The sequence below is a fragment of the Haliotis rubra genome, unplaced genomic scaffold (assembly GCF_003918875.1).
Source record: "Haliotis rubra isolate DU_JTF1 unplaced genomic scaffold, ASM391887v1 Scf252, whole genome shotgun sequence".
Classification (NCBI taxonomy): Eukaryota; Metazoa; Mollusca; class Gastropoda; order Lepetellida; family Haliotidae; genus Haliotis; species Haliotis rubra.
The window spans coordinates 358,585-386,560 of record NW_025766581.1 but is presented as its reverse complement, the minus strand read 5'-3'; the positions used below and the strand labels follow the sequence as shown (position 1 = coordinate 386,560).

The 27,976-nt window shown below is 42.0% G+C and overlaps 4 protein-coding genes across 4 annotated transcripts in view; all 4 read right to left on the bottom strand.

Moving 5' to 3' along the window:
• Nucleotides 1-1,231: 1,231 nt before the first annotated feature.
• LOC124279586 (E3 ubiquitin-protein ligase TRIM36-like) overlaps nt 1,232-27,976 on the bottom strand; it is a 64,655-nt gene continuing 37,910 nt past the window's right edge. The window contains exon 4 of the mRNA XM_046715428.1: nt 1,232-2,565. The gene's annotated coding sequence lies outside the window, so the exon portion shown is untranslated. The remainder of the gene's footprint in view (nt 2,566-27,976) is intronic.
• Nucleotides 3,234-11,757, bottom strand: LOC124279588 (tripartite motif-containing protein 54-like). Its single transcript, XM_046715430.1, has 6 exons — nt 11,745-11,757; nt 10,391-10,697; nt 10,176-10,239; nt 4,222-4,825; nt 4,004-4,120; nt 3,234-3,839 (listed from the first exon to the last, which is right to left on the bottom strand). Exons 2-6 carry the CDS (start codon nt 10,695-10,697, stop codon nt 3,234-3,236), a joined length of 1,698 nt encoding a protein of 565 aa, XP_046571386.1. The 5' UTR covers nt 11,745-11,757.
• LOC124279548 (protein wech-like) overlaps nt 15,860-27,976 on the bottom strand; it is a 30,270-nt gene continuing 18,153 nt past the window's right edge. Inside the window, exon 3 of the mRNA XM_046715377.1 lies at nt 15,860-17,721. Coding sequence (XP_046571333.1) covers nt 16,091-17,721 — 1,631 coding nt within the window. The 3' untranslated portion in view covers nt 15,860-16,090. The remainder of the gene's footprint in view (nt 17,722-27,976) is intronic.
• On the bottom strand, nt 24,908-27,804 carry LOC124279554 (tripartite motif-containing protein 2-like). The gene is made up of 3 exons (XM_046715384.1): nt 27,780-27,804; nt 26,204-26,510; nt 24,908-26,064 (listed from the first exon to the last, which is right to left on the bottom strand). The coding sequence occupies exons 2-3, from the start codon at nt 26,508-26,510 to the stop codon at nt 25,991-25,993; spliced, it is 381 nt and encodes a 126-aa protein (XP_046571340.1). The 5' UTR covers nt 27,780-27,804; the 3' UTR covers nt 24,908-25,990.

Genomic DNA, 27,976 nt, shown 5'->3' with positions numbered 1-27,976 from the left:
TCCAGACTCGATTATTTACAGTATTCCGCCATATAGTTTGAATATCGCTGAGCTGAGCGTTAAACAAGAAACAAACAAGACAAAAGTAATTGCATCTCCACGACACCGGTGTACATGACAATAGAATCCACTGAATTTCATTGGTCATCTTTCAAGATAACCAGTATATCATATTTCATGAATGGGTTTCTCTGCCATTGCAAGTTTCATGCAAAGAGTGCAATGATTTCTAGTTATAAAATGGGGATCATTTCTTTCCATGGTCTTTTCTTGCCGACTGTTTCATGTTGTTAATATCTGTTGTGTCCGGCATAATCAGTCCACGAAGAGCTTATTCAATGTCATACATTGCGTTTGTAAATTCTCCACCATTCTCCAGTATGTTTTAGTTGTATTGTTTTGCATTTGTTTTGGGTCACTTAAAGAAATACCGAAAAAGTGAAGAAATATTCCCCCAACATTAGTGAACAGTGTTTGATGATGCTCATAAATGATTCCTCGTTTTCAAATAGAAATTGAGTTCATGATATCATCTCCCGGGATGTGCTGTCTAAACTATCTGTTTCAGCATTCCTGTATGCAACTGTTCTGTTCCTACATAATCTGATAATGTCAAACATAAAGTTGAAATGCAACAAACGCGATGGAGCTGAAACTCTTGCTGTATTTCATAGAAATCCGTATATCATTACTTTTTGCCATATGAAAATACTTTTTACCCAGTTAAAGTTGTAATGCACGTGCAACACGATCACAGCCCGTGCTTGAACAATGAAAGTTCAAGCAAATTTCCATCGCCTTATCCGGATCATGAATGTAACCGTTTTGCCTAGTCTCGCTAGACGTCAAGGGCCACGTTGCTAATCAGGCTGAAAAACGACCTAACCTTAGTCAGAAACTATCATCGAAAACGAATAATTATCACAACTTGAACTCAAGCTTGGATTGTCAGCTTATTATTGTCCTGGTGCCGTTACACAAAAGCACAAATGCCTTCTTTTTTTAACAAAGCCAAATAGAATGTTATGGATATGTTTTTCTTGCTTCTTTTGTTTCAGTTTCAGAATAAATATTAGACAATTTATGTCATGCTCAAGAAATAAAAACGTTTCCACGTTTTGACTAAAGTCGACGACATATTGCCTTGAAAACGCAAATAATCCAAAGCAGCTCATCTGTTATGCTCCGGAAATGAAGTCAAACTATTGTTAAAGAATCACATAAATCAAAAGGCTCTTGGAGGAATTTAATGACGTGTATACCTTACACTCTGTAGGCGATTCCCATCTACATCGACATTGACAGAAGACAAGTGAACGAATATTGAGAAAGAAAATATTGCCTCGGTTTAACGCCGGGTCAAATAAACTATCAAACTCTGAAGTGTAAATTTAATCTTTATCCCCGAAACAACCCACTGTTGGATTGTAACTATCCCATTGTCTAATGTCTGTTTTCAAATGAAAACTATAGCCTATATGTCATGAATCGTTGAACAGTGCTCAATTAATCCTAATAGCACATGCTTGAGTTACGAGAGGGTATAAAAAAATTCTAATTATCACCAAGACGTATTCAGGGTAAAAACTTTATCTTGATTTCTTGTCCTTAAGACTTCTATATACAAAGCCCAGAGTTCTCCCAACATTTCTTGACCTTGTTCAGACGCCTGAATAGAACCCCTGATTTCATGGAAAACCAACCCCACCTCTTGAATGACCTCAATGATATCGGCGTCCTCTTCTTGGCTCATCTGTGAGGGACATATGACCGGTTTGAAAATCCCTTTTCCATCTCACAACAGTTTCATAAGATCTTCACAATATACAGATTTCATCTCCTCGTGAATCTGTCGAGAAGTGCAACCCTTCAAGTGCAAAAACTTGATAACACTGCGCGCCTCAATCTTCTCCATACTTGGGTTTACTCGTGATAAACTAGCACAAGATTGAATGAAGTGAAGTAAATAGGTTTTGGTCCATTAACTAGATAAGGACCACTGATGAGGTGGGAGATCCTGGACCTGAGGAAATCTAGACTTGTGCATTTAAGGCTTTGGCATTTCAGGGTGGGCTAAGCAACAGGGGACAAACTGTGGTTCACAGACACTGAGACAGACTACTGGATCGTATGCCATACACCTTTCTATTTTGATAGCGTTTCACGCAAGTCATGATCATGAGCAGAGACGTAAGGTTTCCTTTTCACCACATGCCTCGGCTTTTAACCATAAGTGGTATGCAGTATCATACTATGTTAAGATCATATTGTCCTGTGTAAGTGTAGGTACAACCACTATCACCACTGATGTGTTTCACCGAGTCATCATGCGGTCCATTTAATTGCTGGAAGTGACCTGTAAGTGAATATGGTATGTCTCAACTAGTCAATATAAGCTATATCATCAGGTTTGGGTGAAGATCGTGTATATTGATACTGAATATTCTATGAGGAAGAAACTCCGAAAACTGACCAACAGTTTCAGAGTTCCTGTGGTCCTAGTCCATCCATACATTAGTCTGTGTATATATGTCTCCTGGGTTTCATGCATGGGGTTTCTTTAAACTTCAGCTGGTTCAGCACACTGTTGAGATTAAATAGGTGAGGTGAGGTGAAATTAGGCTTAACTTCGTGCTTGAGAATATTTCGCTCATATGACGACATGCATGCGTGTGTATGTGTATGTACTGCTGCTTGTACTAGCCCAGACTTAAGCTGGTTTTATAGTGCTAGCCCACTGAGATACCATGCCACAGTGAAGCATGAATACCCCACACAGACACATTATACTGACTCCGAGCCGACCAGTCCTTGTTGTACCCATTAATGCCGAGCGCCAGACAGGGACCAACTTGTACCATATTTTAACGTATTTTGGTATGACGCGGTCAGGGATCGAACCCGCGACCTTCCGCTCTCCGTGTGGACGCTCTAACTACTACACCATGGAGGCGGCGAGATCAAGTAGTGGTTGTGTAGCTCAGGTCATGCCAGGAATCTCCACAACAGCTGGTGTGTTTCACCTGGTGATCATGTGGACTATTTCCCTTCATCCTGGAAATGACCTGTTTGAATACTGCATGTCTGCAATTCACTGACAAAGCGATGCTCATACGTTTTGGTGAATACACAAACATTTCCAGACTAACCCCACGTACAGTAGATAACGAGCAGTGAAGTGACAAACGCTTAAACCACAGCTCTGCACTAACTTTCATTCTTTTTGTGTTATGTCAGACAAACACGTACTCTTTCACTGCCGTTTCTGTGCATAGAAATAAGAAACCGTATTTATCACAGAATATATCGCACATGCCTGTCTCATCGCCATCTTCTAACGTGAGAAGCTCCCTGACAAACTCCCCCGACTCTGTCAGCTGTATCACCTTGTCAGTGCGGCTGTCTACAAGTAGGATGTCTCCTGTGCTGGTAGTTGTGATACCAGAGGCGCAACCAATGGCACTGTCACCGGTAGGGGCGTGTATCCACACAACATCTCCCTCTTGCGTCAGACATGTCACAGACTCACGTTCCCAGTCAGACACGAGTATGTTGCCCTTGTTGTTGACACACATGTACCAGGGGTAGGCAAACAGTGAGACATCATTGTATTTACTGATTGACCTCAACACGTGTCCAGACATGTCAAGGATATCAACAATGCTGTAACCATCAAAATCCTCGCCACTTGCTGCCAGAGATGAAAGGTTCAGAACAGCCAGACTGTCGTAACTATTGCGAGTTAGGATGGTTGAGAGCAGCACCAGGTCGGGGGTCACTTCTACTGTTACAATCTGGCGGGATTCAGGGACAGCAACCATCACCTGCTTCTGCTTCAACTGTGTTATCCCAGATGGTGAGTTATCTAGGGTAAGCTTACTGTGGCATGGATGATTGTCTCTAGTGTACAAGATTTCAGGCAGTTGTTAGAAAAGTCAGTGACAACACATGTCTGTATATCACCTACAGTCAGGACTGTTATGCACCTTAAGGTAGGGCTCACCTCATCATCCTCCACCCTCCCATCTATCGCGTCACCCAGCACTGGAGACAGTAGACATGTGCCCTGGTATGTGACGTCAATTTTCCCCAACTGCAGTTTATCTAGGGTCTCAGGACCCTGAAAGTGTTAGTTATAAACCTGATGTCATCTATTCTCCGGGTGTCTGATGCCTCTGTATCCCTGACACCCACCATTTCTACAGCTCCAGATTCCCAGACCTGATACGCGTCGTCATACAGGTCCATCTCAGAGTCCGATACCAAGGCCTGGTCAATGAACTCACAATGTTGTCTGTACATCTGCATCTCGATCGCTTCCAGCTTCACATCAGCTCGGAGTTGGTCGGCGTATGTCTGTGATATGTTATTCAGTTCATCCAACAGTTGTGATTCTTTCTGTTTAATCTTGTTAATCGCTGTCTGGCAGATCAACCTGATAGTTTGAACAGCTGACTCTGTGATTCTAGAATTACTTTGGAGCTTCTCGTTTCGTATGTCTACTTTCTTCGACCTCACTTTCAGTCTCTTCTCCATGCCAAGTCTCTTCTCCATCAGTGCTGCCTTCATCCCTGGCTTCATAGACTCAATGGTGACGACAGTCTTACAAGCTCTGTGGTAGATGATACAACATGTCTGACAGGCAGCCTTCCCACAGTCTTGACAGTGGAACTCAACACGGTTACTCTTGTGTTCCGTACACTTGATCCTCCGTTTGACCTTTGACCTAGACGACAGGTCACATAGGTCATGGTTCAATAAAATAGGGGTCACCCGGTGTGTCTTCACACATTTGTCGCAGAGGGCCACTTCACACTCAGCACACCACAAGGCCCCTGGAGAGTTGTCTCCCCTAGTTGCTGACGGGTCTGTGTACATCTCGAAGCAGATGGAGCAAGTCAGGAAATTATCCTTTACTTTCTTCTTTAGCCCGGCGGTCACCATCTGTAACATGCAGTTTGTGTCTTTTTAGTTTAATACAATCTATCCATCTATCTATCTACCTACCTACCTACCTTCCTGCCTATCTACCTATCTCTCTATCTATGTGTATATATATACACACATATATGTGTGCGTCCATGATAATTTTACTGCCATACAGCATCGGGACCAGGGAGGACGTCCTTCTGCCATGTATGCAGCTAAATGGTCCTGACATGTTACTATGACAACGTCGAGCCCCACCCTGTTGTTACTAACTCTGGTGATGATGTCATGGACTGGCCTCCCGTTCCCTATTAAGGTATACACAGTGTTTTCTCTGACTCTCTATATTGAACGGGATATTAACAGGGTAGTTCGGCCAAAACCTATATTCCTGCCAGATATATGCACTTCAGGTGTGGAAAACACAACCGACATATCTGCACCGCCACGACTCGGAGCTTGTACACGTTTTCTAATCACTCGCGGATACCCTCGAACTTCTGAAGGCAAACACTCACAATGTACATGATGGACACGCCCCTAGCCACCAGTAGTAAGGTATCGCACAAAACACGGTAGGATGAACGATTGAACGGATACCTTCACCGAAATTACACCTGAACACTGACTCCATGAACTAGTCAATGTCAATACCTTTATATATTTGGAATTATACAGTAAGCTTTAATGCTACGGGTTACATCACCGCGTGACCATCGTTAAATGTGATAAAGAAAGTAGACAACTTCATCGTTAAATCCTCATGTTTCACGGATTTCAAGACGCACTAACGCTGGTATGTTTCTGCTAGATAATGAATAACATTTGACAAAACACAATAACTGGTATCCGTTATCATTTCGACAACACGTACTCTACAGAAAATCACAAGCAATGACTTAAGTCTACCTTTCCGCTGGCTGTGGTGGTCCGGTCTGGTTTGTCACAATCGGTTGAACTAGCCCTTTTCCGTAACTGCTCTGTCGGCTGGGCGCTTATCGGCCTTTGTTGACTGGTCCGTAAAACAAGCACTCTAAGCACTCCCTACTAAGTGATGACATCTTTTTACCCATACTGAATTTGAACTTATATCTCCACAGTGAGTGAGCGTCGTCGCCCATCATGTGAACTCTTTGTTAATTGGTAGGGTGGCACTTCATGTGATTGGACAAAATTTCCAAAGAAAGGCATTCATTTCAGTGTTATAAAACCTATAATTGAAAACTTAAAATGTTATGGGAGTTATAAAAAAGAATGCCATATTGCAAACAATTGTGTTAAAAAAGAAATGCACGTGATTTGGAATCACTCATACATCAAATTGACTTCTCCTGAAAACTTGGAGCGTTAGGGGTAGCCCAGTGATTAAAGCGTTCTCTCGTCACGCCGAAGACCGGGTTCGCTTTCCCACATGGGTACAATGTGTGAAGCCCATTTCCTGTGTCCCCGGCCGGGATATTGCTGGAATATTGCTAAAAGCGGCGAAAATCTAAATTCACCCACTCAGTTTAATAGAAACTATACCATCACTCCTCAACACAAATTCAAATCAAAGCCAATTGTAAAACATACAGTGATGAAAGGTTATTCAGAATATTGTATTAACAGAGGCACATTCAGATAAAGAAATTTTTGTTGGGTGAGGATCAGCTGCACTATGTATCAGAGTCTGTCTCTCGCTCTCTCGGTTCACTTGTTCAACATGTATATGTTTGACTGTTGTTTGGCGTCTTTTATGTGCTTACTTCCACCATGGAGTACATTTACACCGCTGGAACCTCGGAATAATCTCGGTAGTGTTGTCTTCCTTTCATTATTGCAAAACACTTCCGAAGACTGTAAAAATGAATATAGGACTGAACAAAAACACACACACCAAAACTGAAGTGTGACAAACAAGTAGGGCCCAGAGTTGAAATGCATGCATTTCCTATACAGTTACCTATAAAGCGACATCTGCTTACTTTCTTTTTTAAGATAAAAAGCCTAAGCTTGAGATATAGCGATATATTAAATCATTCAATGGCCATCAAATAGCTATAGTTTGGCATGAAATGCATGTGGACCCGGTGTTTTGTAAATATCTCTTCATCCAATGACCCAATCGATCTCAAACTGTGCAAGTGGATGTTTTGACAGACAATCTAATCACATTGTAAATCACCGATTTTATGCATTTGTATTAAAGAATCTGTCTATGTAACTGTCAACAAAATAAACAGCAGAACGCAGACGGCTTGCAGAGGGGAGGGAGCCAATGACCTGTAACGGCGGCAGTGTTGGGTCATAAAGGTCTACATTCGTCAATGTAGGTCAGCTTTGCACGTGACAGGTATGAAGAGGTGTTCATTTCTAGCAAATAGCCGGCGAATGACATCTCTGATGACCCTGATGTCAAAAGAATCTAACTTTGGATGCCTACCTTTTTGTACATGGTTTTGTTTATTGGTTGTTCGTTTATTTTTCACAATGTTTAGCACGATGTTCTTTTCATGTCAAGAGGAAAGTTGTACGTTTCATGTAATCCGACACCTTATAAATCGGTTTGTTACGTTTGCTCTCTTTTTTTTACAAAATTCAACACATTTCTAATTAAACGTTTAGCATCATCTGAATAAGCTTTCATTATGACAGCTAGAAGTAGTCAATGTGAATGATCCAAACGGTCTATCACTGTGCAGTGCACAGGTAACTATCATGAACTGCACGTGCATTTACCTTTATGACCAAACGCTGCCGCTGTTACAGGTCATTGGCTCCCTCCCTCTGCAAGCAGTTTGCGTTCTGCTGTTTATTTTGTTGACAGTTACATAGACAGATTCTTTAATACAAATGCATAAAATCGGTGCTCCATTATATATTTGTGGTCATGAGTAGTCAAACTGGGAGTAATCAGCTATACAGGTACAGTACATTATTAAGTGTAGGGGTGCTCCATTATATGTTTATAGTCATGAGTAGACAATCTGGGAGTAATCAGCTATACAGGTACAGTACATTATTAAGTGTAGGAGTGCTTCATTATATGTTTATAGTCATGAGTAGACAATCTGGGAGTAATCAACTATACAGGTACAGTACATTAAAAAGTTTATCTTGATTTCTTGTCCTTAAGACTTCTATATACACAGGCCCAATCCAGAGTTCTCCCAACATTTCTTGACCTTGTGCAGACGCCTGAATAGAACCCCAGTTTCATGGAAAACCAACCCCACCTCTTGAATGACCTCATTGATATCGTCAAAACGGCGTCCACTTCTTGGCTCATCTGTGATGGACATATGACCGGTTTGAAAATCCCTTTTCCATCTCACAACACTATCATAAGATCTTCACAATATACAGATTTCATCTCCTCGTGAATTTGTTGAGAAGTGCAACCCTTCAAGTGCAAAAACTTGATAACACTGCGCGCCTCAATCTTCTCCATACTTGGGTTTACTCGTGATAAACTAGCACAAGATTGAATGAAGTGAAGTAAAAAGTTTTTGGTCCATTAACTAGATAAGGATCACTTATGAGATGGGAGATCCTGGACCTGAGGAAATCTAGACTTGTGCATTTATGGCTTTGGCATTACAGGGTGGGCTAAGCAACAGGGGACAAAATGTGGTTCACAGACACTGAGACAGACTACTGGATCGTATGCCATACACCTTTCAATGTTGATAGCGTTTCAGCAAGTCATGAGCAGAGACGTAAGGTTTCCTTTTCACCACATGCCTCGGCTTTTAACCATAGGTGGTATGCATTATCATACTATGTTAAGATCATATTGTCCTGTCTAAGTGTAGGTACAACCACTATCACCACTGATGTGTTTCACCGAGTCATCATGCGGTGCATTTAATTGCTGGAAGTGACCTGTAAGTAAATATGGTATGTCTCAACTAGACAATATAAGCTATATCATCAGGTTTGGGTGAAGATCGTGTATATTGATACTGAATATTCTATGAGGAAGAAACTCCGAAAACTGACCAACAGTTTCAGAGTTCCTGTGGTCCTAGTCCATCCATACATTAGTCAGTGTATATATGTCTCCTGGGTTTCATGCATGGGGTTTCTTTAAAGTTCAGCTGGTTCAGCACACACTGTTGAGATCAAGTAGTGGTTGTGTAGCTCAGGTCATGCCAGGAATCTCCACAACAGCTGGTGTGCTTTCACCTGGTGGACTATTTCCTTTAATGCTGGAAACGACCTATTTGAATATTGCATGTCTGCAATTCACTGACAAAGCGATGCCCATACGTTTTGGTGAATACATAAATATTTCCAGACTAACCCCACGTACAGTAGATCACGAGCAGTAAACTGACAAACGCTTAAACCACAGCTCTGCACTAACTTTCATTCTTTTGTTTTATGTCAGACAAACATGTACTCTTTCACTTCCGTGTCTGTGCATAGAAATAAGAAACCGTATTTATCACAAAATATATCGCATATGCCTGTCTGATCGCTATCTTCTAACGTGAGCAGCTCCTGACAAACTCCCCGACTCTGTCAGCTGTATCACCTTGTCAGTGCGGCTGTCTACAAGCAGGAATGTCTCGTGTTGTGGTAGTTGTGATACCAGAGGCGAAACCAATGGCACTGTCACCGGTAGGGGCGTGTCTCCACACAACATCTCCGTCTTGCGTCAGACATATCACAGGCTTCTTCCCCAGTCAGACACGAGTATGTTGACCCGATACGCGTCATACAGATCCATCTCACAGTCCGATACCAAGGCCTGGTCAATGAACTCACAATGTTGTCTGTACATCTGCATCTCGATCTCTTCCAGCTTCACATCAGCTCGGAGTTGGTCGGCGTATGTCTGTAATATGGTATTCAGTTCATCCAACAGTTGTGTTTCCTTCTGTTTAATCTTGTTAATGGCTGTCTGGCAGATCAACCTAATATTTTGAACAGCTGACTCTGTGATTCTAGAATTACTTTGGAGCTTCTCGTTTCGTATGTCTATTTTCTTCGACCTCACTTTCAGTCTCTTCTCCATGCCAAGTCTCTTCTCCATCAGTGCTGCCTTCATCCCTGGCTTCATAGACTCAATGGTGACGACAGTTTTACAAGCTCTGTGGTAGATGATACAACATGTCTGACAGGCAGCCTTCCCACAGTCTTGACAGTTGAACTCAACACAGTTACTCTTGTGTTCCGTACACTTGATCCTCCGTTTGACCGGTGTCACTCGGTGTATCTTCACACATTTGTCGCAGAGTGCCACTTCACTCTCACGACACCACAAGGCCCCTGGAGTTGTCTCCCCTAGTTGCTGACAGATCGTACAACAGGTGCTCGAGGTCTCTGTAAACACAAGTTAACGTACTTATTTTCATCACAACTTGAAAAGGCTACTAAAGAAAGCAGGGTATTTTTAACACACAGAGATGGCAGTGTCATGTCTACCACTCTGTGTTAAATACATACACACACGCATATCATATTTTCAGTTTACCTGGCACAGCGACCTCGGACCTATAGGTGTCAATCAGCCCCTGTATCACAATGCTGGCTTTGATCTGCCCCGCCCACTCCTCCACCGGCCTGCTGGGGTTGGGGACCTTGGTGTCTTGTCGACAGCAGGGACAGGGGATGGTCTTGGACTGTACAGCATCAGGTCTGGTTTGGATGTATGAGGTGACACATTTCCTACAGAATGTGTGATCACACCTCAGTATACACGGGTCTGTGTACATCTCCAAGCAGATGGAGCACGTCAGGAAATTATCCTTTACTTTCTTCTCTAGCCCGGCGGTCACCATCTGTAAAATACACATGCAGTTTGTGCCTGTTTAGTTTAATACAAATAAATTACGCTTTAAGATCTGAAGATACACGCATCTGCATGTAAAGCTGTATACTAACACACACACAGACACACTTTAAATATAAACAGATCTCTATCTACCTGTCTATCTATCTATCTAACTAACTGTACATACATACATACACATACACACACACACATATATATATATATATAGAGAGAGAGAGAGAGAGAGAGAGAGAGAGAGAGAGAGAGAGAGAGAGAGAGAGAGAGAGAGAGAGAGGGAGGGAGAGAGGGGGGAAAAGGTAGGTGTGTGTGTGTGTGTGTGTGTGTGTGTGTGTGTGTGTTATGTAAACTGCATGTGGGCCTCTGTACCCGAGCAGTCAGACTGGGTACACTGCCACCTAATTTACCGTACCATAGTTACCATATTATTTACCATGCAAGTCCGTAGTAATCTTGGGAGCATATTCGCGCAAATGGTGCCAATCTCAACTGATTATCCTGCCACACAGCATCGGAGACAGGTTTTCACCCACGTTCTTCTGCCATATATGAAGCTACACGGTCCTGTACTGACATGTTACTATGACAACGTCGAACCCCACCCTGTTGTTACTAACGCTGGTGATGATGTCATGGACTGTCCTTCCATTTCCCCATTCAGGTATACACAGTGTTTCCTCTGACTGCCTATATTGAACGGGATATTAATAGGGTAGTTCGGCCCAAACCTACATTCCTGCCTGATATATGCACTTCAGGTGTGGAAAACACAACCCACATATCTGCGCCGCCATGACTTGGATCATGTACCATGTACATACATGTATTTAACCTAATTACTCACCTTTAACCTCGACCCTTTTCAAAGGCAAACAATAACAACAACGCACATGATCGAACGTATCAAGACGTACTGACCACTCGTAAATTTCTATCAGATAATGAACAACATTTGACAAGACACAATAACTGGTATCAGTTGTCAGTTTAACAATATGTACGTTACAGAAAATCACAAGCAATGACTTAAGCCTACCTTTCCGGTGTGTTTTTTGGGTATGGTTTGCTGCAATCGGTTGAACTCGACTTTTTCCGGAAGTGTTCTCTCCGCTGGGCGCTTATCGGCCTTTGTTGACGTGAAGGAGAAAACACGTCTGTGTATAAGAAAAACCTAAAGGGAGGGAAACACCCCGAGGGCTTTAGCCCGAAAACAGTCTTTTTGCTGATTTTTGGATCCATTACTGTAAATCTTTGAATACTTGCAGTCGACGTGATATGTTTTGACGGGTATATACGTCAATAATGCTCCCTCAAGGCTTATAATAAAAAGTATATTATATGATTCAAATCTCTTGTTAAACCGGAAATATGGTTGTGATCTGATCTTGGAATCTACAGAATTTGCTGAAAACACTTTGTTGAAGGTGTATAAATAACGAATATTTCTGATTACACAATGCTTTCTTGGTGTTGCGTCCCATCCGAGATTCGAGCCAACACCCTCAGAGTCAGGCACCAAATCGCCAGCACACAGACAAGTGGCTGAGCGGTTTGGGCGGCTGACTTTGTGTGCTGGCGATTTGGTGCCTGATTCTGAGGGTTCGAATCCCGGAAGGGACTCAACCACCCAAAAGTACTAGAATTTGTACTTTACTAAGAATGTGTCATCCCAAATATAACATATGTAACAAATATTTCTATTGTCTAGGACATCGCAGTGAGGCAGTGAGGATGTACAAACGGTTATCTGACGACCAGAAAGATGCAGTGTCTGACATCTGAATAGTCAAGACCAGCCGAGGCCCACCCGCAAACCACCGTAACCATAGTTACAAAGACCGACCCAAAGCCAGAATGTGCTGTTAGAGAGGCTCGTTCACAACCCGAAATCCCATCTACTGACTGGCACAAAACTTCCCATGTCACTCTAAGCTTTAAGCAGTTAATAATTAAATAAAGAATTTTATCTTTTGAATTTTGTTATTTTTTCTTGTCAGAGATATTCCCACTTGTAAAACCCGGTTAGGGGTCTTTATTCAAAAAGTAAAATCTCTAAAAGGGTTTTACAACTGGTAAAACCTCCAATTGGAGGTTATTCCAAGGTTTTAAGCTACCTCTTCAATAAAATGGACAAAAATAGGGTTAGGTTTATAATGTCTGTAAAACACGCACCCGGTGTTGGTATGCTTACAAGAAATTCAGATAATGTGTCAACATAACCAAAACAGAACGTTGATGCATTAAAGCGGCCAAAAAACTAAATGTCCATTAGAGCAACTTTGAGAAAATCTTTGAAACAACATAAACAATACTGGTTACAATTCTTTCCCTGTTCTACACCTACTCCCTGTGTTTCCCAACTAAGCGATTTAATCTTTTACACATACGTATACTGAGTTTGAACACGTATCTAAACACCGTTCACGTGTATTCATGTTCATCCAACTTCTAAATGCCTTTCAAGAACTGAAATGCATGTGTTGTGTAATTGTTACTTATAACTCCCATTGATTTCTCTGACCCGTGAATATCCGGGTTAGAATTGATCCTCAGTAGCCCATGCTTGTCGGCTTGTCGTAGGAGGCGACTAACGGGATCGGGTGGACAGGCTGGCTGACTTGGTTGACTCATGTCATCGTATTCCTGTTGCAAAGATCGATGTTCATAAAGCTGATCACTGTCCAGGCTCGATTATTTACAGATAGCCGCCATACAGCTGGAACGTAGCTGAGTGCGGCGTTAAACAACAAGCCATAATCAACCAACGTTGACCTCTCCGAACACTAATTCAAATAGCAGAGAGAAAAAACACCTTGTTTATTCAAATTCTAATTTTAAAAATTACAGTGACAAAAAAAGTATTCAGAATGTAATATTGACAGAGACACATTGAGACACATATGTTTATCAGGCCGAGGTCAGGTGTTGCTGGCGAGGTGCAGCATACATAAAGTTGAAATGCAACATGCACGATGAAGCTGAAACTCTTGCTATGTTTCACAGAAATCAGCATATAGTAATACCATTTCCATATAAACACACCTTTTACTCAGTTAAAGTTGTAATGCACGTGCATCACGATCACAGCCCGTGATTGAATAATGACAATTCAAGCAGCTACATCGCCCTATTTGGATCATGAATGTAACCGTTTTGTCTAGTCCGGCTCTACGTCAAGGACCACATTGCTACTCAGGCTGAAATGCGACCTAACCTTAGTCAGAAACTATCATCGAACACGAATAAATATCATGCACTACTTGAGCTCAGCTTGGATTGTCAGCTTTAATATTGCTCTGGGTGCAGTTAAACAAAAAACACAAATACCTTCATGTGAAAAAGACCCTATTAGGCTATCATGGATATTTTCTCTCGTTTTTTCGCTCATATTTCAGAATTATTACTAGACAGTTTATGTCATGCTCAAGAAACAAAATGCTCCTACATTTTGACAAAGGCTAGACGTATTCCCTTGCTAAATCAGATAATATATAGAGGGCACAGCCACTCATCTGATATGCTCCGGAAATGAAGCTAAACTTTCGTTAAAGTCTCACACAAATCTCAAGGCTCCTGCAGCTCCTAAATGCATAGTATACCGCACGCTCGATGTCGATTCCCAACTTGTTTGAATCAGCGAAGTGAAATTGACCAGAGACATGTGAATGAATATTGAGAAAGAAAGACAAGAAATGTTGCCTCATTTTAACGCCGGGTCAAATGAACTGGCAAACACTCAAGTATAATTTTAATAATTTTTCCGCGAATGTGGAAAGTTTTTTGTTTAAAATTTTCTGGAATGTTCATGCATGTCGTTGTTAGGGAAACTGTATCTTTCCTATTATTGTAATCACATATCTTATGAAAATGGAATTCCATGGGTCGTTACAAATATGCTTGACGTCTTTCATAAACAGAGTATGTCCCATTTCACTAACACCAACAGAAACATACTTTGAACAAACTGACATTTTATGTGATTTCAATTTAATTACCTACCACTTTGTTGACCTCAAGTATCACCGTCAAAGAATAACTGTCGCTAGCCGAAATATACTTCTAATCTAGACTGACAGTATTTCAGACTGGTATCCCAGATTTGTGATCTCGTCACTGTAATTACATCTATAAAATGTGGAGCCAAATGTTACCAAATTTCCTTGTCCTCCTCTCTAGAATAGTCTACTCACAGTATTTTGTGTGTCGCTCGTCATCATGTCCATCTAACTGTATCACTATAGCACAGCTCATTACACCTCATTCCATTGACTTACAACTCGTTCATTCATCGTCATGCAGCTACAAAGAGAAACGAAGCAAAACAGAAACAAAAGCTGAAATATACATATGCAATATAATGGTCTGATGTATAGGAAATGTGAAAATGGGTGCACAATATAGAAACGTGACGTCAAGTATTTCAAATGTTAGCATTGCTCTACGAAATAATATAATTTAATACCTGAAATCTCACTAAATTTCCTTGTCCAACCATATTATCACATGAATTTCTCATCTTCAGGGTCATCTAACGTACAGAAATGAAAACTGCGCACATTCATTTTACTTCCTAACAAGCAATAAAATCTGAAAAGAGAACAATTTGGCTTAGGGTGACGTTTCAACATAGTGTCCCCTGTGTATAATATGTGAAAACAGAGATACAGTATACCCTTGACCTCAAGACTTCAATTTGTATACTTCCTTTCAAATGTTTAGACTCACTTCAAACAGTCTAAACTTTTGATGGGAAGTATATTACACTAGTGAGTCTAAACTTTTTGAAAGGAATTATATATGGTTTTAGGAAACATCGCTCAATACTAGAAATATCGTTTGGAATTTGTTTGGGCCCATGCTTTGTTGAACGGATGATGAGATCGTTCTAAATACACATACACTGGTGTGGTCATACACACGGAAACATGTACACTTCCGAGTAACCAAAAAACCTAACCAGCACCGGGTTCGTTATTCCTCAATTCTATCCAACACAAATTGTTCTTCGTTTTTCGAAAAACAAATAATATACCAAGACTCTATCTTAGCTTTAGTCTATTAAAGGGATAAGGGAGAGGAATATTTCCTTTAGGAAGCTGGAATATTTCCTTTAGGTCAGCTGGTTCAGCACACTGTTGAGATCAAGTCGTTGTGTAGCTCAGGTCATCCAAGGAATCTCCACAACAGCTGGTGATCTTTCACCTGGTGGACTTTTTCACTTCATGCTGGAAACGACCTATTTGAATATTGCATGTCTGCAATTCACCGACAAAGCTATGCCCATACGTTTTGGTGAAAACACAAGCCATTCCAGACGAACACCATGCACAGAATGTCATAAACCACAGCTCTGCACTGACTTTCATTCTCTTGCTTTTTATGTCAGACAAACACGTACTCTTTCACTTCCGTGTCTGTGCATAGAAATAAGAAACCGTATTTATCACAGAATATATCACACATGCCCGTCTCACCGCCATCTTCTAACGTGAGCAGTTCCCTGACAAACTCCCCCGACTCTGTCAGCTGTATCACGTTGTACATGACCCTGTCTATAAACAGGATGTCTCCTGTGCTGGTAGTTGTGATACCATAAGGGTAGCTGAGTGCCTTGTCTCCGGCAGGGGCGTATCTCCACACAATATCCCCCTCTGACGTCAGACATGTCACAGACTTGTTCCTCCAGTCAGACACAAGTAGGTTGCCCTTGTTGTTGACACACATGTAGTCGGGGTCGGCAAACAGTGAGTCGCCATTGTGTATAGTGATTGACCTCAACACGTGTCCAGCCATGTCCAGTATATGAACACATTTCATCGTACCTGCTGCTAGACAGGAAGGATTCAGAACAGCCAGACTGTAGTATCCGGCACGTGTTTTGATGGTAGAGAGCAGCACCAGGTCAGGGGTCACTTCTACCGTTACAATCTGACGGGAGTCTGGGACAGCAACCATCACCTGCTTCTCATTCAACTGTGTCATCCCTTGTGGAGAGTTATCCAGGGGAAGCTTACTGTGGCATGAAAGATTATTTCTTGTGAAGAAAGATTTCACACACATATAGTCCGTAACAACACACGTTTGTACACCATCTAGAACCAGGACTATCATATCAGATAGATTAGGCTTCTCATCATCCACCACCCTCACATCTCTCGTGTCAACCAGCACAGGAGTTGACAGACATCTGTCCTGGTATGTGACGTCGATGTCCCCAAACTGCAGACTATTTAGGACCTTCATGACTTTTACAGTGTCTGGTGTAAACCCGATGTGATCTATTCTCCGGGTGTCTGCTGCCACTGTACATCTGACATCCTCCATCTTTACAGCTCCAGACTCCCAGACCTGATACGCGTCATACAGGTCCATCTCACAGTCTGATACCAAGACCTGGTCGATGAACTCACAATGTTGTCTGTACATCTGCATCTCGATCTCTTCCAGATTCACATCAGCTTGGAGTTGGTCGGCGTATGTCTGTGATATGTTATTCAGTTCTTCCAAGAGATGTGTTTCTTTCTGTTTAATCTTGTTAATGGCTGTCTGGCAGATCAACCTAATATTTTGAACAGCTGACTCTGTGATTCTAGAATTACTTTGGAGCTTCTCGTTTCGTATGTCTACTTTCTTAGACCTCACTTTCAGTCTCTTCTCCATGCCAAGTCTCTTCTCCATCAGTGCTGCCTTCATCCCTGGCTTCATAGACTCAATGGTGACGACAGTTTTACAAGCTCTGTGGTAGATGATACAACATGTCTGACAGGCAGCCTTCCCACAGTCTTGACAGTGGAACTCAAGACGGTTACTCTTGTGTTCCGTACACTTGATCCTCCGTTTGACCTTTGACCTAGATGACAGGTCACATAGGTCATGGTTCAATAAAATAGGGGTCATCCGGTGTGTCTTCACACATTTGTCGCAGAGGGCCAGTCCACACTCAGCACACCACAAGGCCCCTGGAGTTGTCTCCCCTAGTTGCTGACAGATCATACAACAGGTGCTTGAAGTCTCTGTGAACACAAGTACAAACGTGCTTATTTTCATTGCAATTTCAAAAGGCTAGGAAAGGAAGCAGGTTATTTAATAATACATACATACACGCAGGCACACGCACACACGTGGATCACATTTTCACTTTACCTTGCACAGCGACCTCGGATCTATAGGTGTCAATCAGCCCCTGTATCACAATGCTGGCTTTGATCTGCCCCGCCCACTCCTCCACCGGCCTGCTAGGGTTGGGCACCTTGGTGTCTTGTCGACAGCAGGGACAGGGGATGGTCTTGGACTGTACAGCATCAGGTCTGGTTTGGATGTATGAGTTGACACATTTCCTGCAGAATGTGTGATCACACCTCAGTGTGCACGGGTCTGTGTACATCTCGAAGCAGATGGAGCACGTCAGGAAATTATCTTTTACTTTCTTCTCCAGCCAAGCGGTCGCCATCTGTAAGATACACATGCAGTTTGTGTCTTTTTATTTTAGTACAAATAGATTATATTTTTCTCACTACAGATTCCATAAGCAGCAATGATACATCTGAACACACAAGCATTTGCATGCGAAGCCGAATACGAACGCACGCGCGCGCACATACATACATATGATGCATGCATGAATGTAGGCATGTGTACGGTGTGATCTGTAGCATGTGCCAGAGTATGTCCTTATGTATCCAAGCTGTCAGACCGCTCCGAGGAAACGCTGACATTTTCCCGACATTTATTATTCAGATTAAGAATAAATATGTTGATAGCAAACAGACGACGTAATGGACAAGAGTTACTTCCCTTTACTTTTAAAACCCCAACAATACCGGTGCAGATAAGAAAGTTACAGGAAATGTGTTCCAAATGATGTCTTACTCACACCACATAAAAGCTAGTTTAACATCTCAGGTTATGTCTCCTTAAACAATCGGTAACACAACATTGTGTTCTAACACTTTGATGTGTTTGTGATGCTGACGATTTGGATGAGAATGCGTATTGGTTTGGGGGCATTTCGCGCCGACATTAAACCTTAACTGAATGTATAGTCTGTTTGGCTCAAAAGCAGACCGATGAATTGCAATCTAACTCGAAAACTAATAAACATATAATACTCAATGAAACGCTGATCATAATCAAAACATCATGCATACTCTGTGATTTGTTTGCAGAATTTATGTCCCAAAAATATAAAAGTTGTTTAACAAACTATCATTAAAATATCGACACAATTCACTATATGTTACGAGGGACGAGTGCAGAGAAAGGGACAGCCAGGTATGCGAGAAATTTAAAGGATGGAGACGGCACAGCACAGGTTAATGAATCAATAACGTTGTCGGCATTTGTACACGTGCTTCTCTAACACCTGGCTGTCCCTTTCTCTGCACTCCTCCCTCGTAACAAATGGTGAACTATGTCAAAATTTTCATGATAGTTTGTTAAACAACTTTTTTAATGTTAGAACATAAATTCTGCAAACAAATCACAGGGTAGGTCTGATGTTTTGATTATGATCAGCGTTTCATTGAGTATTATATGTTTATTAGTTTTCGAGTTTGATTGTAATTCATCAGTCCGCTTTTGAGCCAAACGGACTATAATCTTACTACCATACAGTATGGAGAGGAAGAACTGACCCTGGGTATTCTGCCGTTCATGCAGGTACATGGTCCTGGACAGACATTTCAACTCTAAGCCTAATGAGGCGTAGCATCTTGCGTAAAGTCGATGTTGATGTTATTGACAGGCCTTTAAGTTCTACATATAACAATCTATGACTGTCCACATTGAACAGTATATAAACGGTGACTTTCGACCCAAACCTGTGCTCCTGCCAGATACATGCACTTTAGGCGTGGAGAACACAACGGACATACCTGCACCGCCACGACTATACATGTTGTCTATTCACTCGTGGATAACCTCAACCCTGTTCTAAGGGAAACACTAGCACTACACATGGTCGACACGCCCCGCAGCCATCAGTATAGTAAGGTATCGCACAAAGCACAGTCGGAGGAACGATCGAGTGAACGGATACGTTCATCGAAATTACACCTGAACACCATTAATCAACTCCACGAATCAGTCAAAGTCAATACCTTTGTATAATTGGATTTACCCACTAAGCTCCAGTCCTACATGTTACAACCCCATCGAGGGGCCATCGTTTAAAGTGATAACGAAAGTAAACAACTTCCGCGTTAAATGCTCAAGTATCGCTGATTTCAAGATGTACTGACACTCGTATATTCAGAGTCTGTCAGATCATCAATAACATTTGACAAAACACAATAACGGGTATCAGGTATCAGCTTGACAATACGTAGTTTACAGAAAATGACAAGCAATGACTTAAGTCTACCTTTCCGCTGGCTGTGTGTTCCGGAGTGTTTTTGTCACAATCGGTTGAACTCGCCGTTTTCCGTAAATGTTCTGTCGGCTGGGCGGTTATTGGCCTTTATTGACTCTCTGTAAAACACACACCCGGTGTTGGTAGGAAATTCAGATAATTTGTAAACATAAATTAAGGAAACATTGATACAGGACATCCACACGGGAGCAACACAGTATCATATTTTCATTTAAATGCCAAACACACTAAATGTACATTGTCAAGAAAATAACTTTCAGAAAATGTTGGAAACAGTATAAACAACACTGGCTTCAATTATTTCCCTGTCATGGTATTTATGCACACGTCAAATGTCTTATCGAAAGTAGAAAAAATATTTCCTGCTGCAGTTATGTGTTATTTTCTGTGTATGGAAAATGGAATGTAACGAACTCGTCAGGACTACAGGTATGTTTCACACAGGTAAAATATTGATTTTAGATCCACTAATGTTTCTCTGTGACACAGTATGCTTACTCTGCGCAGTCTCTTTGTTTCCGGAACGAGAGACCAGGCATCTTTGAAATGAATAGTTTACCCTCAGACTTCATATATTCAACACATAGTCGTTGTCAGTTAGCTAAGGCACCGGACGTCCTCTGTGTAGTACTTAAAACCCATTGAAGATCCGGGTTAGAAGTGATCTTCAGGAACCCATGCTTGTCCTAAGAGGCAAATAACGGGATCGGGTGGTCAGGCTAGCATGGTTGGCACATGTCAATCAGTCAAACAGTCCAATCTCACTTGGTGGGTACATTGTCACCTCATTCTCCTCTCAGCAGGAGAGTCGTCAAACGTCTCACCATGGTGGGTAGTCATACTTACATACTTACACTTCACTACCTGGGTTATAAGACTTGGACTGTAGGACCTTTATTTTTATACCTGTATTCTTACATTTTCTTATGGTTTGTTAGAAGCATGCTGTGTTTCACCTAAGCCGAGCCTTGAAGATCCGGGTTAGAATATTGATCTTCAATAATCCATGCTTGTCGTAAGAGGGAACTAACGGGATCTGGTGGTCAGGCTCGCTGACTTGATTGACACATGTCATAGAATCCCAGCTGCGTAGACCGGTGCTCATGATGTTGATCACTGGATTGTCTGGTCCAGACTCGATTATTTACAGTATTCCGCCATATAGCTGGAATATCGCTGCGTTGAGCGTTAAACAAGAAACAAACAAGACAAAAGTAATTGCATCTCCATGACACCGGTGTACATGGCAGTAGAATCCACTGAATTTCATTGGTCATCTTTCAAGATGACCAGTATATCATATTTCATGAATGGGTTTCTCTGCCATTGCAAGTTTCATGCACAGAGTGCAATGATTTCTAGTTATAAAATGGGGATCTTTCCATGGTCCTTTCTTGCCGACTGTTTCATGTTGTTAATATCTGTTGTGTCCGGCATAATCAGTCCACGAAGAGCTTATTCGATGTCATACATTGCGCTTGTAAATTCTCCACCATTCTCCAGTATGTTTTAGTTGTAGTGTTTTGCATTTGTTTTGGGTCACTTAAAGAAATACCGAAAAAGTGAAGAAATATTCCCCCAACATTAGTGAACAGTGTTTGATGATGCTCATAAATGATTCCTCGTTTTCAAATAGAAATTGAGTTCATGATATCACCTCCCCGGGATGTACTGTCTAAACTATCCTGTATGCAATTGTTCTGTTCCTACATAATCTGATAATGTCAAACAACAAACGCGATGGAGCTGAAACTCCTGCTGTATTTCATAGAAATCCGTATATTATTACTTTTTCCATATGAAAATACTTTTTACCCAGTTAAAGTTGTAATGCACGTGCAACACAATCACAGCCCGTGCTTGAACAATGAAAATTCAAGCAAATTTCCATCGCCTTATCCGGATCATGAATGTAACCGTTTTGCCTAGTATCGCTAGACGTCAAGGACGACATTGCTTATCAGGCTGAAAAACGACCTAACCTTAGTCAGAAACTATCATCGAAAACGAATAATAAACACATCTTGAACTCAGCTTGGATTGTCAGCTTATTATTGTCATGGTGCCGTTACACAAAAAGCACAAATGCCTTCTTTTTTAACAAAGCCAAATAGAATATTATGGATATATTTTTCTTGTTTCTTTTGTTCGGTTTCAGAATGAATATTAGACAATTTATGTCATGCTCAAGATATAAATACGTTTCCACGTTTCGACGAAAGTCGACGACATACTGCCTTGAAAACGCAAATAATCCAAAGCAGCTCATCTGTTATGCTCCCGAAATGAAGTCAAACTATTGTTAAAGAATCACATAAATCAAAAGGCTCTTGGAGGAATTTAATGACGTGTATACCTTACGCTCTGTAAGTGATTCCCATCGACATCGACATTGACAAAAGACAAGTGAACGAATATTGAGAAAGAAAATGTTGCCTCGGTTTAACGCCGGGTCAAATAAACTAGCAAACTCTGAAGTGTAAATTTAATCTTGATCCCCGAAACAACCCACTGTTGGATTGTAACTTTTCCACTATCTAAAGTTACAAATGAAAACTATAGCCTATATGTCATGAATCCTTGAACAGTGCTTAATTAATCCACATAGCACTTGTTTGAGTTACGAGAGGGTATAAAAAAATTCTAATTATCACCAAGACGTATTCAGGGTAAAAACTTTATCTTGGTTTCTTGTACTTAAGACTTCTATATACACAGGCCCAATCCAGAGTTCTCCTAACATTTCTTGACCTTGTGCAGACGCCTGAATAGAACCCCGGATTTCATGGAAAACCAACCCAACCTCTTGAATGACCTCATTGATATCGTCATAACGGCGTCCACTTCTTGGCTCATCTGTGAGGAGCATATGACCGGTTTGAAAATCCCTTTTCCATCTCACAACACTATCATAAGATTTTCACAATATACAGATTCCATCTCCTCGTGAATCTGTGGAGAAGTGCAACCCTTCAAGTGCAAAAACTTGATAACACTGCGCGCCTCAATCTTCTCCATACTTGGGTTTACTCGTGATAAACTAGCACAAGATTGAATGAAGTGAAGTAAAATAGTTTTGGTCCATTAACTAGATAAGGATCACTGATGAGATGGGAGATCCTGGACCTGAGGAAATCTAGACTTGTGCATTTATGGCTTTGGCATTACAGGGTGGGCTAAGCAACAGGGGACAAACTGTGGTTCACAGACACTGAGACAGACTACTGGATCGTATGCCATACACCTTTCTGTGTTGATAGCGTTTCACGCAAGTCATGATCATGAGCAGAGACGTAAGGTTTCCTTTTCACCACATGCCTCGGCTTTTAACCATAAGTGGTATGCAGTATCATACTATGTTAAGATCATATTGTCCTGTCTAAGTGTAGGTACAACCACTATCACCACTGATGTGTTTCATCGAGTCATCATGCGGTCCATTTAATTGCTGGAAGTGACCTGTAAGTAAATATGGTATGTCTCAACTAGACAATATAAGCTATATCATCAGGTTTGGGTGAAGATCGTGTATATGGATACTGAATATTCTATGAGGAAGAAACTCCGAAAACTGACCAACAGTTTCAGAGTTCCTGTGGTCCTAGTCCATCCACACATCAGTCTGTGTATATATGTCTCCTGGGTTTCATGCATGGGGTTTCTTTAAACTTCAGCTGGTTCAGCACACTGTTGAGATCAAGTAGGTGAGGTGAGGTGAAATTAGGCTTAACTTCGTGCTTGAGAATATTTCGCTCATATGACGACGTGCATGCGTGTGTATGTGTATGTGCGGCTGCTTGTACTAGCCCAGACTTAAGCTGGTTTTATAGTGCTAGTCCACTGAGATACCATGCCGCAGTGAAGCATGAATACCCCACACAGACACATTATACTGACTCCGAGCCGACCAGTCCTTGTTGTACCCATTAATGCCGAGCGCCAGACAGGGACCAACTTGTACCATATTTTAACGTATTTTGGTATGACGCGGTCAGGGATCGAACCCGCGACCTTCCGCTCTCCGTGTGGACGCTCTAACTACTACACCATGGAGGCGGCGAGATCAAGTAGTGGTTGTGTAGCTCAGGTCATGGCCAGGAATCTCCACAACAGCTGGTGTGTTTCACCTGGTGATCATGTGGACTATTTCCCTTCATCCTGGGAAATGACCTGTTTGAATACTGCATGTCTGCAATTCACCGACAAAGCGATGCTCATACGTTTTGGTGAATACATAAACATTTCCAGACTAACCCCACGTACAGTAGATCACGAGCATTAAAGTGACAAACGCTTAAACCACAGCTCTGCACTAACTTTCATTCTTTTGTTTTATGTCAGACAAACATGTACTCTTTCACTTCCGTGTCTGTGCATAGAAATAAGAATCCGTATTTATCACAAAATATATCGCATATGCCTGTCTCACCAAAATCTTCTAACGTGAGCAGCTCCCTGACAAACTCCCCCGACTCTGTCAGCTGTATCACCTTGTCTGTGTCTCTGTCTACAAGCAGGATGTCTCCTGTGCTGGTAGTTGTGATACCATAAGGGTAGCTGAGTGCCTTGTCTCCGGTAGGGTTGTATCTCCATAAAACATCCCCCTCTGACGTCAGACATGTTACAGACCTCTTCTCACAGTCAGACACGAGTAGGCTGCCCTTGTTGTTGACACACATGTGCCAGGGGTAGGTAAACAGTGAGTCATCATTGTATGTAGTGAATGACCTCACCACGTGTCCAGCCATGTCAAGGATCTCAACACATCCACAAGCACCTGCTGCTAGACAGGAAGGATTCAGAACAGCAAGACTGTAGTATTCGGCACGTGTTTTGATGATAGAAAGCAGCACCAGGTCGGGGGTCACTTCTACTGTTACAATCTGGCGGGATTCAGGGACAGCAACCATCACCTGCTTCTGCTTCAACTGTGTTATCCCACGTGGAGAGTTATCCAGGGGAAGCTTACTGTGGCATGGGTGATTGTCTCTAGTGTAAAAAGATTTCAGGAAATTGTTAGAATCGTAAGTGACGACACATGTCTGCATATCACCTACAGTCAGGACTGTCAGCCAAGAAAAGAAATAGTTCATCATATCATCATCCTCCACCCTCCTGTCTATCGTGTCAACCAGCACTAAAGATGGCACACAATGCTCCTGATCCCGGTATGTGACGTCAATCTTCCCCAACTGCAGGTTATCTAGGGCCTTAAGGACATTGTCAGTGTCAGGTGTAAACCCGATGTGATCTATTCTCCGGGTGTCTGCTGCCTCTGTATCCCTGACATCCTCCATCTCTACAGCTCCAGACTTCCAGGCCTGATACGCGTCATACAGGTCCATCTCACAGTCCGATACCAAGGCCTGGTCAATGAACTCGCAATGTTGTCTGTACATCTGCATCTCGATCTCTTCCACCTTCACATCAGCTTGGAGTTGGTCGGCGTATGTCTGTGATATGGTATTCAGTTCATCCAAGAGTTGTGTTTTTTTCTGTTTAATCTTGTTAATCGCTGTCTGGCAGATCAATCTAATATTTTGAACAGCTGACTCTGTGATTCTAGAATTACTTTGGAGCTTCTCGTTTCGTATGTCTACTTTCTTCGACCTCACTTTCAGTCTCTTTTCTATGCCAAGTCTCTTCTCCATCAGTGCTGCCTTCATCCCTAGCTTCATAGACTCAATGGTGACGACAGTTTTACAAGCTCTGTGGTAGATGATACAACATGTCTGACAGGCAGCTTTCCCACAGTCTTGACAGTGGAACTCAACACGGTTACTCTTGTGTTCCGTACACTTGATCCTCCGTTTGACCTTTGACCTAGACGACAGGTCACACATATCATGGTTCAGTGAAACAGGGGTCACCCGGTGTATCTTCACACATTTGTCGCAGAGGACCACTTCACACTAAGGACACCACAAGACCCCTGGAGTTGTTTCCCCTAGTTGCTGACAGATCGTACAACAGGTGCTTGAGGTTCCTGTAAACACAAGTACATATGTACTTATTTTCATCGCAATCTTAAAAGGCTAATGTTAAGTCTACCACTGGTTTTAAATACACACACACACGCACACGCACACGCACACGCACACGCGCATAAAATATTTTCACTCTACCTGGCACAGCCACCTCGGATCTATAGGTGTCAATCAGCCCCTCTATAATGATGCTGGGTTTGATCTGCCCCGCCCACTCCTTCACCGGCCTGCTGGGGTGGGGGACCTTGGTATCTTGTCGACAGCAGGGACAGGGGATGGTCTTGGACTGTACAGCATCAGGTCTGGTTTGGATGTATGAGGTGACACATTTCCTGCAGAATGTGTGATCACACCTCAGTGTACACGGGTCTGTGTACATCTCCAAGCAGATGGAGCACGTCAGGAAATTATCCTTTACTTTCTTCTCTAGCCCGGCGGTCGCCATCTGTAAGACACACATGCAGTTTGTGCCTGTTTAGTTTAACACAAATAAATTACGCTTTACTCACTACAGATTCCATAAGCAGCAATGAAAGATCTGAACATACACGCATCTGCATGTGAAGCTGTATACTAACACACGCACGGACACACTTCAAATATATACGGATGTCTATCATACTGTCTATCTCTCTATGTATCTAACTGTATATACATACACACTCACACACAGACACACACACAGACACACATATATATATATATATATAGAAAGAGAGAGAGAGAGAGAGAGAGAGAGAGAGAGCGAGGGAGAGAGAGAGTGAGTCTAAACTTTTGATGGGTAGTGCGCACACACACACACACCAATTTTGGTAGAGATTGACATGTTACTATGACAACGTCGAGCCCCACCCTGTTGTTACTAACGCTGGTGTTGATGTCATGAACTGGCCTTCCATTTCCACATACACAGTGTTTTCTCTGACTGTCTATATTGAACGGGATATTAACAGGGTAGTTCGGCCCAAACCTACATTCCTGCCTGATATATGCACTTCAGGTGTGGAAAACACAACCCACATATCTGCTCCGCCACGACTTGGATCATGTACCATGTACATATACATGTATTTAATCTAATTACTCACCTTTAACCTCGACCCTTTTCAAGGGCAAACAATAACCAAGAACGCACATGGTCTACACGCCCCCTTATAACCAGAAGTTAGGTATCGCACAAAACACAGTAGGAGGAACGATTGAATGGACACCCTCACCGAAATTATACCTGAACACTGACTATGACACAAATCAATGAACAGGTCAATGTCAGATCTTATTTACGTCATCATAGTTACCATAGTATTGACCATGCATGTACTTAATAATCTTGGGAGCATATTCGTGCCAATGGTCGATCTCAGCCGATTGTCATCCAGGATAATGTTACTGCTATACAGTATCGGGACCAGGTTAACAGGGACTCTCGACCCAAACCTACGTTCCTGCCAGATACATGCACTTCAGGCGTGGAGAACACAACCGACATACCTGCACCGCCACCACTATACATGGTGTCTATTCATTCACCTTTAACCTCAACCCTTTTCAGAGACAAACACTAACACTACACATGATCGGCAAGCCCCGCAGCCAGCAGTAGTAAGGTATCGCAAAAAACACGGTACGTAGGAGGAACGATTGAACGTATACATCTATTAAAAGTACACCTGGACACTATTACTCAAGTCCATGAATCAGTCAACGACAATACCTTTGTATAATTGGATTTACCTACTCAGCTCCAGTACTACGTGTTACAACACCATCGCGACGATATCGTATAAAGTGATAACGAAAGTAGAGAACTTACCCTCACAATTATCACTGATTTCAAGATGTAGTCATATCTGTATATTTCTATCAGATAATGAACAACATTTGACAAAACACAATAAATGGTATCAGTTG

Bases quoted from the DNA above. Each gene is read 5' to 3' on its own strand.
- LOC124279588 (XM_046715430.1), bottom strand. From the start codon at position 10,697: ATGGTGACCGCCGGGCTAGAGAAGAAAGTAAAGGATAATTTCCTGACG. The intron at 4,826-10,175 runs GTGTCGTGAGAG...AGGGGCCTTGTG, and splicing joins ACAACTCCAGGGGCCTTGTG to GTGTGCTGAGTGTGAAGTGG. The intron at 3,840-4,003 runs GTGAGCCCTACC...GGGATAACACAG, and splicing joins GGAGGGTGGAGGATGATGAG to TTGAAGCAGAAGCAGGTGAT.
- LOC124279554 (XM_046715384.1), bottom strand. From the start codon at position 26,510: ATGGCGACCGCCGGGCTAGAGAAGAAAGTAAAGGATAATTTCCTGACG. The intron at 26,065-26,203 runs GTAGAGTGAAAA...TTGTGTTTACAG, and splicing joins ATCCGAGGTGGCTGTGCCAG to GAACCTCAAGCACCTGTTGT.